Source organism: Plectropomus leopardus, chromosome 19 (genome assembly GCF_008729295.1).
Source record: "Plectropomus leopardus isolate mb chromosome 19, YSFRI_Pleo_2.0, whole genome shotgun sequence".
NCBI classification, from domain to species: Eukaryota; Metazoa; Chordata; class Actinopteri; order Perciformes; family Serranidae; genus Plectropomus; species Plectropomus leopardus.
In genome coordinates, this window is record NC_056481.1 from 21,605,369 (window position 1) to 21,619,413 (window position 14,045).

General features: G+C 34.4%; 1 protein-coding gene across 2 annotated transcripts in view; it reads left to right on the top strand.

The window, feature by feature from the left end:
* The window catches only part of vps35l (VPS35 endosomal protein sorting factor like), a 30,188-nt gene extending 21,299 nt beyond the window's left edge, over positions 1-8,889 (top strand). Inside the window, exons 29-30 of one of the 2 annotated variants that reach the window (XM_042508572.1) lie at positions 8,195-8,341; positions 8,490-8,889. In XM_042508572.1, the coding sequence (XP_042364506.1) occupies positions 8,195-8,341; positions 8,490-8,588 (246 nt within the window). In that variant the 3' untranslated portion in view covers positions 8,589-8,889. Of the gene's footprint in view, positions 1-8,191; positions 8,342-8,489 lie in introns of both variants that reach the window. The other variant, XM_042508571.1, reaches the window with a different exon arrangement.
* The last annotated feature ends 5,156 nt before the right edge of the window (positions 8,890-14,045 follow it).

Sequence of the window (14,045 nt, forward strand, 5' to 3'; positions counted from 1 at the left end):
GAAAAACAACATAAAAGCATTTAATAGTATACAGTGTTGAAAAAACATTTAGAGCCCATCTACCATAAAATAGCATGTTGAAAAAATGACAAAAAAAAGGTTAATGGCAAAAATGTCAAAAGTCCAAAAAACAGCTAGCAAAACAATCATAAGTTTGAAAAAATCAAAAAGGCTATAGTATGGCAAAAATGTCAAAAAAACCCATCAAAACATCAACCATATCAGCACAAAACCGAGGCGAAAGCTCATAAATAAGCACAGCCGCACACTGGCAAAGGTATAGCAGGCTTAAATAGAAAACAGGAAAACAAAATGGAGCAAAAAAGCACTCATTAAAAGGCATGGAAAACCACTGACACCACCTGATTGGCAGGAAGGCGTGTATAGTATGGCAAAAAGTCAAAATTTGGCATGTCCAAAAAACAGAGAAACCACTTAGTAGAGTACGGGAAAGGAATTTAAGACGTGGCAGTGTTGAAAAAACATCCAAAAACGCTGCCTGAATAGTTAAAAGCCATAAAAAATAGCATGTTGAAAAAATGACGAAAAAGGCAAGGCTATAGTATGGCAAAAATGTCAAAATTTGGCATGTCCAAAAAACAGCTGAAAACCACTTAGTAGAGCATAAAGAGGCATTGTTATAGTAGTGTACAGGTTGTTCATAAACATCCAAAAAACGGCCCCAAAACCCATAAAAATAGCATGTTGAAAAAATGAAAAAAAAGCAAGGCTATAGTATGGCAAAAATGTCAAAATTTGGCATGTCCAAAAAAACAGCTGAAAACCACTTAGTAGAGCAAACATAGAAGTGTTTATAGTATACAGTGTTGAAAAAACATCCAAAAACGGCTCCAAAACCCATAAAATAGCATGTTGAAAAAATGACCAAAAAGGCAAGGCTATAGTATGGCAAAAATGTCAAAATTTGGCATGTCCAAAAAACAGCTGAAAACCCACTTAGTAGAGCATAAAGAGGCATTTATAGTATGCAGTGTTGAAAAAACATCCAAAAACAGCCAAAAAACCCATAAAATAGCATGTTGAAAAAATGACAAAAAAAGGCAAGGCTATAGTATGGCAAAAATGTCAAAATTTGACATGTCCAAAAAACAGCTGAAAACCACTTAGTAGAGCATAAAGAAGCATTGTTATAGTATACAGTGTTGAAAAAACATCCAAAAACGGCTCCAAAACCCATAAAATAGCATGTTGAAAAAATGACAAAAAAAGCAAGGCTATAGTATGGCAAAAATGTCAAAATTTGGCATGTCCAAAAAAACAGCTGAAAAACCCACTTAGTAGAGCATAAAGAGAGGCGTTTTATAGTACAGTGTTGAAAAAACATCCAAAAACGGCTCAAAAACCCATAAAATAGCATGTTGAAAAAATGAAAAAAAAAGGCAAGGCTATAGTATGGCAAAAATGTCAAAATTTGACATGTCCAAAAAAACAGCTGAAAACCACTTAGTAGAGCAAAAGAGGCATGTGTTATAGTATGCAGTGTTTAAAAAAACATCCAAAAACGGCTCCAAAACCCATAAAATAGCATGTTGAAAAAATGACAAAAAAAGGCAAGGCTATAGTATGGCAAAAATGTCAAAATTTGGCATGTCCAAAAAAACAGCTGAAACCCACTTAGTAGAGCATAAAGAGGCATTTTATAGTATGCAGTGTTGAAAAAAACATCCAAAAACACAGGCTCCAAAACCCATAAAATAGCATGTTGAAAAAATGACAAAAAAGGCAAGGCTATAGTATGGCAAAAATGTCAAAATTTGGCATGTCCAAAAAAAAAACAGCTGAAAACCACTTAGTAGAGCATAAAGAGGCATTATATAGTATACAGTGTTGATAAAACATCAAAAACGGCCCCAAAACCCATAAAACAGCATGTTGAAAAAATGAAAAAAAAAGCAAGGCTATAGTATGGCAAAAATGTCAAAATTTGGCATGTCCAAAAAACAGCTAAAAACCCACTTAGTAGAGCATAAAGAGGTGTTTTTATATGTATGCAGTGTTGATAAAACATCCAAAAAAAACGGCTCCAAAACCCATAAAATAGCATGTTGAAAAAATGACAAAAAAAAGGCAAGGCTATAGTATGGCAAAAATGTCAAAATTTGGCATGTCCAAAAAAAACAGCTGAAACCCACTTAGTAGAGCATAAAGAGGCGTTTTATAGTATGCAGTGTTGAAAAAACATCCAAAAACAGCTCCAAAACCCATAAAATAGCATGTTGAAAAAAATGACCAAAAAGGCAAGGCTATAGTATGGCAAAAATGTCAAAATTTGGCATGTCCAAAAAACAGCTGAAACCCACTTAGTAGAGCATAAAGAGGCGTTTTTATAGTATGTAGTGTTGAAAAAACATCCAAAAACGGCTCCAAAACCCATAAAATAGCATGTTGAAAAAATGACAAAAAAAGCAAGGCTATAGTATGGCAAAAATGTCAAAATTTGCATGTCCAAAAAAAACAGCTGAAAACCACTTAGTATAGAGCATAAAGAGGCATGTTATAGTATACAGTGTTGAAAAAAACATCCAAAAACGGCTCCAAAACCCATAAAATAGCATGTTGAAAAAATGACCAAAAAAGCAAGGCTATAGTATGGCAAAAATGTCAAAATTTGACATGTCCAAAAAACAGCTGAAAACCACTTAGTTAGCATAAGAGAGGCATTTTATAGTATACAGTGTTGAAAAAACATCCAAAAACGGCCCCAAAACCCATAAAATAGCATGTTGAAAAAAATGACCAAAAAAAGCAAGGCTATAGTATGGCAAAAATGTCAAAATTTGGCATGTCCAAAAAAAAAAGCTAAAAACCACTTAGTAGAGCATAAAGAGGCATTTATATAGTGTACAGGTTCATAAAAACATCCAAAAATGGCCCCAAAACCCATAAAACAGCATGTTGAAAAAATGATGAAAAAAAGCAAGGCTATAGTATGGCAAAAATGTCAAAATTTGGCATGTCCCAAAAAACAGCTGAAACCCACTTAGTAGAGCATAAAGAGGCGTTTTATAGTTTGTAGTGTTGAAAAAACATCCAAAAACGGCTCCAAAACCCATAAAATAGCATGTTGAAAAAATGACGAAAAAGGCAAGGCTATAGTATGGCAAAAATGTCAAAATTTGGCATGTCCAAAAAACAGCTGAAAAACTACACTTAGTAGAGCATAAAGAGGCATGTTTATAGTATACAGTGTTGAAAAAACATCCAAAAACGGCTCCAAAACCCATAAAATAGCATGTTGAAAAAATGAGGAAAAAGGCAAGGCTATAGTATGGCAAAAATGTCAAAATTTGGCATGTCCAAAAAACAGCTGAAAACCACTTAGTAAAGCATAAAGAGGTATGTATAGTATACAGTGTTGAAAAAACTCCAAAAAGGGCTCCAAAACCCATAAAATAGCATGTTGAAAAAATGACAAAAAAAGCAAGGCTATAGTATGGCAAAAATGTCAAAATTTGGCATGTCCAAAAAACAGCTGAAACCCACTTAGTATAGCATAAAGAGGCATTTTATAGTATACAGTGTTGATAAAACATCAAAAAAAATGGCTCCAAAACCTATAAAATAGCATGTTGAAAAAAATGAAAAAAGGCAAGGCTATAGTATGGCAAAAATGTCAAAATTTGCATGTACAAAAAACAGCTGAAACCACTTAGTAGAGCATAAAGAGGTTTTATGTATGCAGTGTTGATAAAACATCCAAAAACGGCTCCAAAACCCATAAAATAGCATGTTGAAAAAAATGACAAAAAGGCAAGGCTATAGTATGGCAAAAATGTCAAAATTTGGCATGTCCAAAAAAAAAAGCTAAAAACCACTTAGTAGAGCATAAAGAGGCATTATATAGTGTACAGGGTTCATAAAAACATCCAAAAATGGCCCCAAAACCCCCATAAAACAGCATGTTGAAAAAATGACAAAAAAAGCAAGGCTATAGTATGGCAAAAATGTCAAAATTTGGCATGTCCAAAAAACAGCTGAAATCCACTTAGTAGAGCATAAAGAGGTGTTTTATAGTATACAGTGTTGATAAAACATCAAAAAATGGCTCCAAAACCCATAAAATAGCATGTTGAAAAAAATGACGAAAAAGGCAAGGCTATAGTATGGCAAAAATGTCAAAATTTGGCATGTCCAAAAAAACAGCTGAAACCCACTTAGTAGAGCATAAAGAGGCGTTTTATAGTTTGTAGTGTTGAAAAAACATCCAAAAAAGCGGCTCCAAAACCCATAAAATAGCATGTTGAAAAAAAATGGAAAAAGGCAAGGCTATAGTATGGCAAAAATGTCAAAATTTGACATGTCCAAAAAACAGCTGAAACCACTTAGTATAAGCATAACAGAAGGCGTGTTATAGTATACAGTGTTTGAAAAAACATCTAAAAACAGCATCAAAACCATATAAAACAGCATGTTGAAAAAATGACCAAAAAGCAAGGCTATAGTATGGCAAAAATGTCAAAATTTGACATGTCCAAAAAAACAGCTGAAAACCACTTACTTTAGCAGAGAGAGGCATTTCATATGTATACAGTGTTGAAAAAACATCCAAAAACAGCCCCAAAACCTATAAAAATAGCATGTTGAAAAAATGACCAAAAAGCAAGGCTATAGTATGGCAAAAATGTCAAAATTTGGCATGTCCAAAAAAAAAAAGCTAAAAACCACTTAGTAGAGCATAAAGAGGCATTATATAGTGTACAGGGTTCATAAGACATCCAAAAATGGCCCCAAAACCCATAAAACAGCATGTTGAAAAAATGACAAAAAAAGCAAGGCTATAGTATGGCAAAAATGTCAAAATTTGGCATGTCCAAAAAACAGCTGAAACCCACTTAGTAGAGCATAAAGAGGCGTTTTATAGTTTGTAGTGTTGAAAAAACATCCAAAAACGGCTCCAAAACCCATAAAATAGCATGTTGAAAAAATGACGAAAAAGGCAAGGCTATAGTATGGCAAAAATGTCAAAATTTGGCATGTCCAAAAAAAACCGCTGAAAACTACTTAATAGAGCATAAAGAGGCATGTTTTATAGTATACAGTGTTGAAAAAACATCCAAAAACAGCTCCAAAACCCATAAAATAGCATGTTGAAAAAATGAGAAAAAAAAGGCAAGGCTATAGTATGGCAAAAATGTCAAAATTTGGCATGTCCAAAAAAAGCTGAAAACCACTCAGTAGAGCAAAAGAGGGTATGTCATAGTATACAGTGTTGAAAAAACTCCAAAAAGGGCCCAAAACCCATAAAATAGGACGTTGAAAAAATGACGAAAAAAGCAAGGCTATAGTATGGCAAAAATGTCAAAATTTGACATGTCCAAAAAAACGGCTGAAATCCACTTAGTATACCATAAAGAGGCATGTTATAGTATACAGTGTTGATAAAAACATCAAAAAATGGCTCCAAAACCCTATAAAAAAATGGTGAAAAAAATGAAAAAAAGCTATAGTATGGCAAAAATGTCAAAATTTGACATGTACAAAAAATAGCTGAAAACCACTTAGTAGAGCATAAAGAGGTGTTTTATGGTATACAGTGTTGAAAAAACATCCAAAAACGGCTCCAAAACCCATAAAATAGCATGTTGAAAAAATGACGAAAAAGGCAAGGCTATAGTATGGCAAAAATGTCAAAATTTGGCATGTCAAAAAAAAAAGCTAAAAAACCACTTAGTAGAGCATAAAGAGGCATTATATAGTGTACAGGGTTCATAAGACATCCAAAAATGGCCCCAAAACCCATAAAACAGCATGTTGAAAAAATTACAAAAAAAGCAAGGCTATATATGGCAAAAATGTCAAAATTTGGCATGTCCAAAAAACAGCTGAAATCCACTTAGTAGAGCATAAAGAGGTGTTTTATAGTATACAGTGTTGATAAAACATCAAAAAATGGCTCCAAAACCCATAAAATAGCATGTTGAAAAAATGACGAAAAAGGCAAGGCTATAGTATGGCAAAAATGTCAAAATTTGGCATGTCCAAAAAACAGCTGAAACCCACTTAGTAGAGCATAAAGAGGCGTTTTTAGTTTGTAGTGTTGAAAAAAACATCCAAAAACGGCTCCAAAACCCATAAAATAGCATGTTGAAAAAATGACGAAAAAGGCAAGGCTATAGTATGGCGAAAATGTCAAAATTTGGCATGTCCAAAAAACAGCTGAAAACTACTTAATAGAGCATAGAGAGGCATGTTATAGTATACAGTGTTGAAAAAACATCCAAACACAGCTCCAAAACCCATAAAATAGCATGTTGAAAAAATGAGGAAAAAAAGGCAAGGCTATAGTATGGCAAAAATGTCAAAATTTGGCATGTCCAAAAAACAGCTGAAACCCACTTAGTAAAGCTTTGAGAGGTATGTCATAGTATACAGTGTTGAAAAACTCCAAAAAGGGCCCAAAACCCATAAAATAGGACGTTGAAAAAATGACGAAAAAAGCAAGGCTATAGTATGGCAAAAATGTCAAAATTTGACATGTCCAAAAAAGAACTGAAAACCACTTAATAGAGCATGAAGAGGCATGTAGTATACAGTGTTGAAAAAAATCCAACAAAAGGCCCCAAATCCATAAAGTAGTATATGTTGAAAAAAATGACAAAAAAGGCAAGGCCATAGTATGGCAAAAATGTCAAAAATTTGGCATAAATAAATACGTAACTATTTATTCATGTTTATTAATTTAGGAGTATAATAAATAAATACGTAACTAAAATAAGTAAATAAATAAGGAAAGGGAGTAAGGGCAGAAAAGGCAGTTATCAGATTTCGAGAATTGTTATTATTTTTCCTGTGATTCAGGAAAGGGGGAAGAAAATGACAGAGAAAAGTAATAATAATGACAATACAACAATAATAATATTAATCATAATAATGCAGAGTAAGAAAATAATACTACTAATAATAAATAATTTTAAAAAGGATTGTGAAAAGAAAAGTTTTTTCCATTGCTGTTTTGACCGAACAGAGGTTATAAAATAATTATAATAATAGTAATAAATATAATGGGGGGTATGGTAACACTGGTTGTTATACCCAACTAAAAAGAAAAAAATAATAATAAAAGTGATTCTTGTTGTGATTGATTCAATGCATTAAACAAAATAAGAACCTTAAGAAAAGGGAAATGAAAAAGAAAATTAAAAAAAAAAAAAAAAAAACAAAGAACAATAATACAGGAAATAAAAATTAAAATTAAAAATTGCAAATCAGTGAATAATTTAATAAATCAGACAGGAGGTAGAGGTAACGGAAAAAATTAAATTAAAAAAATAATAATACCAAGTTTGGCACGTTAGTTACTGGTTGCTCATAAACACGGGTATTGGGTAAGAAGTAATAAGTGAATTAATTATTAAGTCAGGAAAAAAAGAGCAATAACAAAAGAAACTAACAGACAAGTCAAAAATATATAACGTGAAGTTATGTATACAAAGAGTCGGTAACATTCTATGCCATGACATGTCTCAGCATGCTATTTTATGTGGTTTTCAGCTGTTTTTTGGACATGTCATATTTTGACATTTTTCTCCATACTGTCGTACGGCATTTTCCGCGTTTTTTTCAACATGCTATATTATGGTGTTTTTTGCTGTTTTTGCAACATTCTATGCCATGGCGTGTCTCGGCATGGTATTTTATGCTATTTTATATGGTTTTCAGCTGTTTTTTGGACATGTCATATTTTGACATTTTTTGCAGTACAATAGTATGGCTTTTTCTGTTTGTTTGGGTTTTTTTTTGACATGCTAGTGTTTTGGGCCATTTGTGCAACATTCTATGCCATGACATGTCTTGGCATGCTATTTTATTTTACTTTATGTGGTTTTCAGCTGTTTTATGGACATGTTATACTTTGATCTTTTTTTGCCATATTCTAGTATGGCGTTGTCGGTCAGTTTTTCGACATGCTATATTATGATGTTTCGATACATTTTTGGAGAACATATATATAAATATACTTTGACATGTCATAGTATAGTATGTCTTCCAAAAATTGATAAAAACTCCATAGCATAGTCTGAGAAAAAAGTCCAAGTGTGGAAATGTGTGGAAAAAACTGCTCAAAAAGTCACAGAGGAGTATGTTAAAAATTGTATTTTGCTGCACTGAATTTACCTGAGACACTAATTTGTGTTTAAACTAAAATGTCTGTTTTCTTGTTCTCTCGCAGCAGAGTACTCGCCGTCAGGGCGCTCTGGCCTTTTCCCTGTTTGGAGTGCTGCTCGCCCATGGTGACTTGAGGAACAACAAGCTGAGCCAGCTGGCTGTCAACCTGTGGAACCTCAGCCACAAACATGGATACTGTGAGACTCGTGTTTCAGTGAGTTTACACCCACACCTCCAAGGAATTTAACAGCAGCACACTGAATTGTCTGAATGTATGCTGTGCTTGGCTCAGCTTTCAGTAGCATATATTTGAGCAGAAATGATTAGTGTGAACACAGTCTTAGTGACTTTTTGTCTTCCAGGTTCGGACGTTGGAGTATATCAAACACCAGGCTCAACAGGCTGACATGAGCCACTTGTCAGATACGGTCCAGAGGCTGGCACTGCAGTCTCGCACCTGAATGTCAACATAGACCCGGTATTGATTTGTGTAGACTTAGGTACAGAAAACTGTTCATGTGCCAAAATTCCTTTGTTTTCCTTTTTTACTATTTTGAAACCTAAAAAATAGCATATCACAATTAAATATAGCAAACTGTTAAGAAAGTTCTTTCAAGTTTTGTTTGTTGCTTTAATTCTGTGCTGCAATTGGGGGGGTAGATATAGATTAAATAAAGAATTAATAAATAAAGTATGCTACAAAACCGTTTAAAGGAAGAGCTTTTCTTTTCATGTTGTCCAGCCATTTATCTACGAACAAGCCGGTGACATTGAGCCAGTTTTTCCGACGTGCTATGCTGTGACTTTTTGAGCATATTTTTTCGGCATACTCTTGAATGACTCTTTGAGCAGTTTTCTTGTTATATAACGACTTAATATGATTTTTTGGACGACATACTATACTATGACATTTTTATCAATTTTTGGACAACATACTATTCTTTGACATTTTGATCTGTTTTTGGACGACATACTATACTATGACTTTTTTAGGATTTTTTCGAGGACATACTATACTATGACGTTTTTATCCATTTTTCAAACGACATATTCTACTGTCATATTTTGATAATTTTTTGGACAACATACAATACCATGATGTTTTTACAAATTTTTGAAAGACATACTATACTATGACGGTTTGTACTATTTTTGGACAAAATACTACTCTATGACGCTTTGATCTGTTTTTGGACGACATACTATACTATAACGTTTTTATGATTTTTTTGGACGGCAAATACTATGACGTTTAAGATTTTTTGGACGACATACTATACTATGAAGTTTTTATAGTTTTTGGACATCAAAGTATATGATGACAGGTTTATGACTCTTTAAAAACTCATAGAATACCATGTTGTTCAAAGGACTTTTTGGAGGACATACTATACTATGACGTTTTGATGATTTTTTGAACCACATAGAATACTATGACGTTTTTATCTATTTTTGGACGACATACTATACAATGGTGTTTTTGTCCATTTTCAGATATACTATATACTATACTATGATGTTTTGGTCATTTTTTGACAACAGTAACTATGACAGTTTTTTCCTTTTTGAAAGACATACAAAACTATGACACTTCAATTTTTTGACATCAAAGTATACAATATCGGTTTTATGACTCTTTGAACAACATGGTATACATTTTTATGCATTTTTTATGAAATATTCTGCTGTCATATTTTTATCATTTTTTGGACGACATACAGTACTATGATGTATGCATCAATTTTTTAAATTTTTTGACATACTACATGTTAAACTTTGTCGTCAAAAAATAGAGCAAAACATCATACTACACTATGGTGTTTTTATGATTATTTTTGACCACATAAAATACTATAACGTTAATGATTTTTTTAACAACATACTATCCTATGACATTTTTATGATTTTTTTAACCACATACTATACTATGACGATTCTATCCATTTCTGGATGACATACTATATTCGGATATTTTTACAACACTGTTAGGTTTTTATCTATCTTTGGATGACATATTATACAATGGTGTTTTATTAATTTTCAGGTGACATAGCCTACTATACAATGACCTTTTTGTCCATTTTGGGACGACATAGTATACTATGACAGTTTTTTTATTTTTGAAAGACACAATACTATGACACTTTTATCAATATTTGGACATCAAAGTATACAATGACATTTTTAAGACTTTTTGAACGACACGGTATACTATGCATTTTTATCCATTTCTCGACCAAATGCTATACTATGATGTTTTTATGATTTTTTGAAAAACATACTATACTGTGCATTTTTATCAATTTTTGGGCGACATAGTATACTATGATGTTTTTATCAGTTTTTGGACAACATACTATACTTTGATATTTTTTGTCAATTTTTGGATGACATACTTTACTATGACTTTTTTAAAATTATTTTTAAGATTGAAGATTAGAATTATTATTAGCAGTTATTTCGACATGCTATACTATGATTTTTCCCGACATATTGTACTGTGGTTTTTTTCAACAACATAGTCAATAAATTACATCACAACACCTACATTACAGTAAACAATTACTTACCTTGACGAACGAAGATGGTCTTGCCTTTTCTATCTGCTCCCCAGGATCCATAAGCCTCTGAAGATGTGGACGGTCCTCTCTGTTCTTCCAGTCAGCTGGCCAGTCGTCAGTGAGTGCAGCTCAGAAACCTTCAGGTGGAGAAAACATTGACCATCTTAGTAATCCACTCTCAAAATTACACCCCAGCTACATCAAGGGCACACACAAATTTGTTAATAAAATAAAGCACCTGCAGGTACTGACTCACACTCTGCTCTTTAATATAGACACAGACTCACTGAACAACAACAGAGACCCATTTGGGTCTACAGGCAAATATAAATATCCAGATCCATCCAGACCCGAGCTACATGAGATCACGGTAACCAAAAATGAGTTTGAATTCAATAGCTGCTATCTCCAGATGTGAGGATGTGTGATGGAAAGGAAATACTCACTGTCATAAGCAGATATTTACCTGGCTGACTGGTAGGAGACAGCTTCTCATGAAACAAACAAAGCAACCATTCATTTACTTCTGGGGCCTTGACAATATGTTTGGTCTCTGGGTTGTCTTACACAGAATTTGAGACATTCCTCCATGCTATGAATTCTCCCTACCAAAACAACAACAACAACTAAAAACCTGCAAATAACAACACTTGAATTCTTGGACACAGGGGTCTTCTTTTGTGTTTCCAACAACCAAATGAAACAGTTAGCTTCAATAGTAATTTCAAAGACATCGACAGACAGGCCCTTCTATATAAGACCAGTAACCATCTGAAACACACCTACGGGGGTCTGATAAAATCCGAGCTGACCTTGCACAGAAAATGCACGTTCTTGGAACATGTGGAGGAAGCCACCAGCACCCTGTTCAGTGCGTTATGGGTAAGAGGATACTCAAAGCGCTTTCTTAGGATCATCAAAGCGGAGGTCAGTGACACACTTAACCTAAATAAGATTTAATACTCCAGCAGCACATTCATCCAGGCCTTTTCTCATCCCTCTGATTATAATCTATTCACAAAGCTCATAAAACTATGGACAACATTTATAAATATTGTTTATAAATATAACACTGCTAAAAATATTAATAAAAGTCATAGTGCAATCATAGCACAGCGTGTAATGACAGCTGTTTATTAAGGCAACTGGTGGCTGAGTGGATAAAACATATGACACGTAAATGTAAGTAGATCTCTTGCTGCAACGGCCTCAGGTTCAATTCCCACTTTTGTCCCTTTGCTGCATTTCATTCCCTTTCTCTCTCTCTCTTTCTCTGTCTCCACCTTTCATGTAAAAAAAGATATTTTACAGTCTGCCAAAAACTACTCAAAATTGTCAAACCATGGCCCGTCGGGAAAAAAACGTCAGTGTAGCATTTTGAAAACATTGTTCAACAACAACAAATGCTCATGGGAGAGTATGTCAAAATCACTGCAAAAAAAGTCATAGTTCAAGATTTAAAGTGAGCAAAAAAGAAAAAATACTTCTCTCTTGGTGTTATTTCTAGTCTAGTGGGCATCTTTAATACAAAGAGAAACGGACAAAGGGAACAATAAGTAACAGATATGCTGCAAAGTTTTAGCTAGTTAAATATTTTCACACACAGGCTAACCTCTAGCTCACTGGGTAGAGTCTGTGTCTCACGTGCATCAGGCTCCATTAGAGGTCTGGGTTCAAGTCCAGCTTACAGCACTTTCCTGCATGTTGCTCCCCTTCTCTGTCCCACATTTCCTGCCTCTCTCAACCTGTCCTATAAAATAAAGGGAAATTAATCTTTAAAAATTGACAAACATGCTGCAGTAATGCCAAAAATAAAATATTTAACTGTCATAGGGCTTTGTCAGAACTATAAGTTATGCTATAATGTCCACTTGTTAGGTGCAGGTGTCATCCTGCATGTTAAACAACTAAAACTTACACTTACACCTTCAGAGCTGTTCTCTGTATCGCTACATAATCTAATGTAAAAGCTTGACTGCGGTCACATGATTCTGATGACGTGCGACGTTCAGATGGCGGGCAGGAAGTAAACAGCAGCTCTGACAGTGATGGAGGAAAGTCAGACGCTACTACAAAAGATAGTAAGTAGGTTAACCACTCTCAAAGGTCGGGTGAAACGCCTCTAAAAACGTGGATCATCGCGAAAGAGGACAGAGAAGTCAATGCTGCTCTGCGATTTACGGGTTAATGGTGTTTTAGCTTTTGTTTTAAATCATTAACTAGCGCACATCCACAAGTGAACTTTCCTTAATACTTTTTTCCATTTCTCGTTGATAAGGAAATGTCTGCTCTATTGTTGTTCAGTTATAGAGGTACTAACTCCAACAAATCAAAGAAACAAGCTAACTTCAGTGTTACAGAGTAAAGGAACAGTTAACTTTAAGCTAATGTCACATAAACAAAGCCACAAAAAGCAAGTTACTTGTAACGAAGTGGTCACTACACAACGGGCATTATCCGACTCCGCTCCTCCAAACCGCAGACGAAGGGTGGAGAACCTTTTTCCGGCGTTTTTCGGTCAGCTCTTTGCATGTTTCCCCTTTGTGAGCTACAATCTTGGGCACTCGATAAAAAGTGTTGTTGGTGTCTCGGTTAGACCGCTCAGAGCAACAGTAAACAACGCAGACATCAGCATCATGACTGTTTGGTTGCTTCTACAGTAGAAAATCACTTCCTGCCTTCTGTTTGTATTTCGCGCCACAACGTCGCAGGGAAGTGACGTAAGTGGGATGACGTTTTTTTGTAGGCCAACCCGGAAGTCAGCATCGCACAGGTTCCCTCGTCACCCTTATGGGATTTTTGAATGGGATTTTCGATCATCGCCAAAAAAAAAAAAGCTCTGTGACGAACACAAGTTTATGATACTTACAAGTTTTGTTGAGCATGATAATAAATCACAGGGGAACACAACTATTGTGTGTTTTGAAGCGTAAATGAAATCGCTAGACGCAGTAAAACGCTGTAAGTTCTGCACAGAACCGTTCAGCTGTTAGCCTAGCTCACAGACTGTAAATTAAGATTCTGTAGTATCTTGATTCAGTGTAGCACTGGACTGTTTATGTTAAGGACTATAAAATAACACAAGTGTAATCTGACGATTCTTAAAATAACATCTGTACAGATGTGAAGCCCAGACTGTCGGCTGATCTGATCGGAAAGCTGTTGTGATGTTTTAAATATATTGATGTAGTTTGAGGGTGGCAGATGCACTTGCATCCAGCAGCAAACTGATACGATGCTGATTTTCATGTCAATTCATGTGAAATGAAGGTTAAATCATGAACAGAAAGATCGCCTGTAAAAACTTGAAAGATTTACAGTGTCATTAATACAATAACACGTAACTGATAACTGATA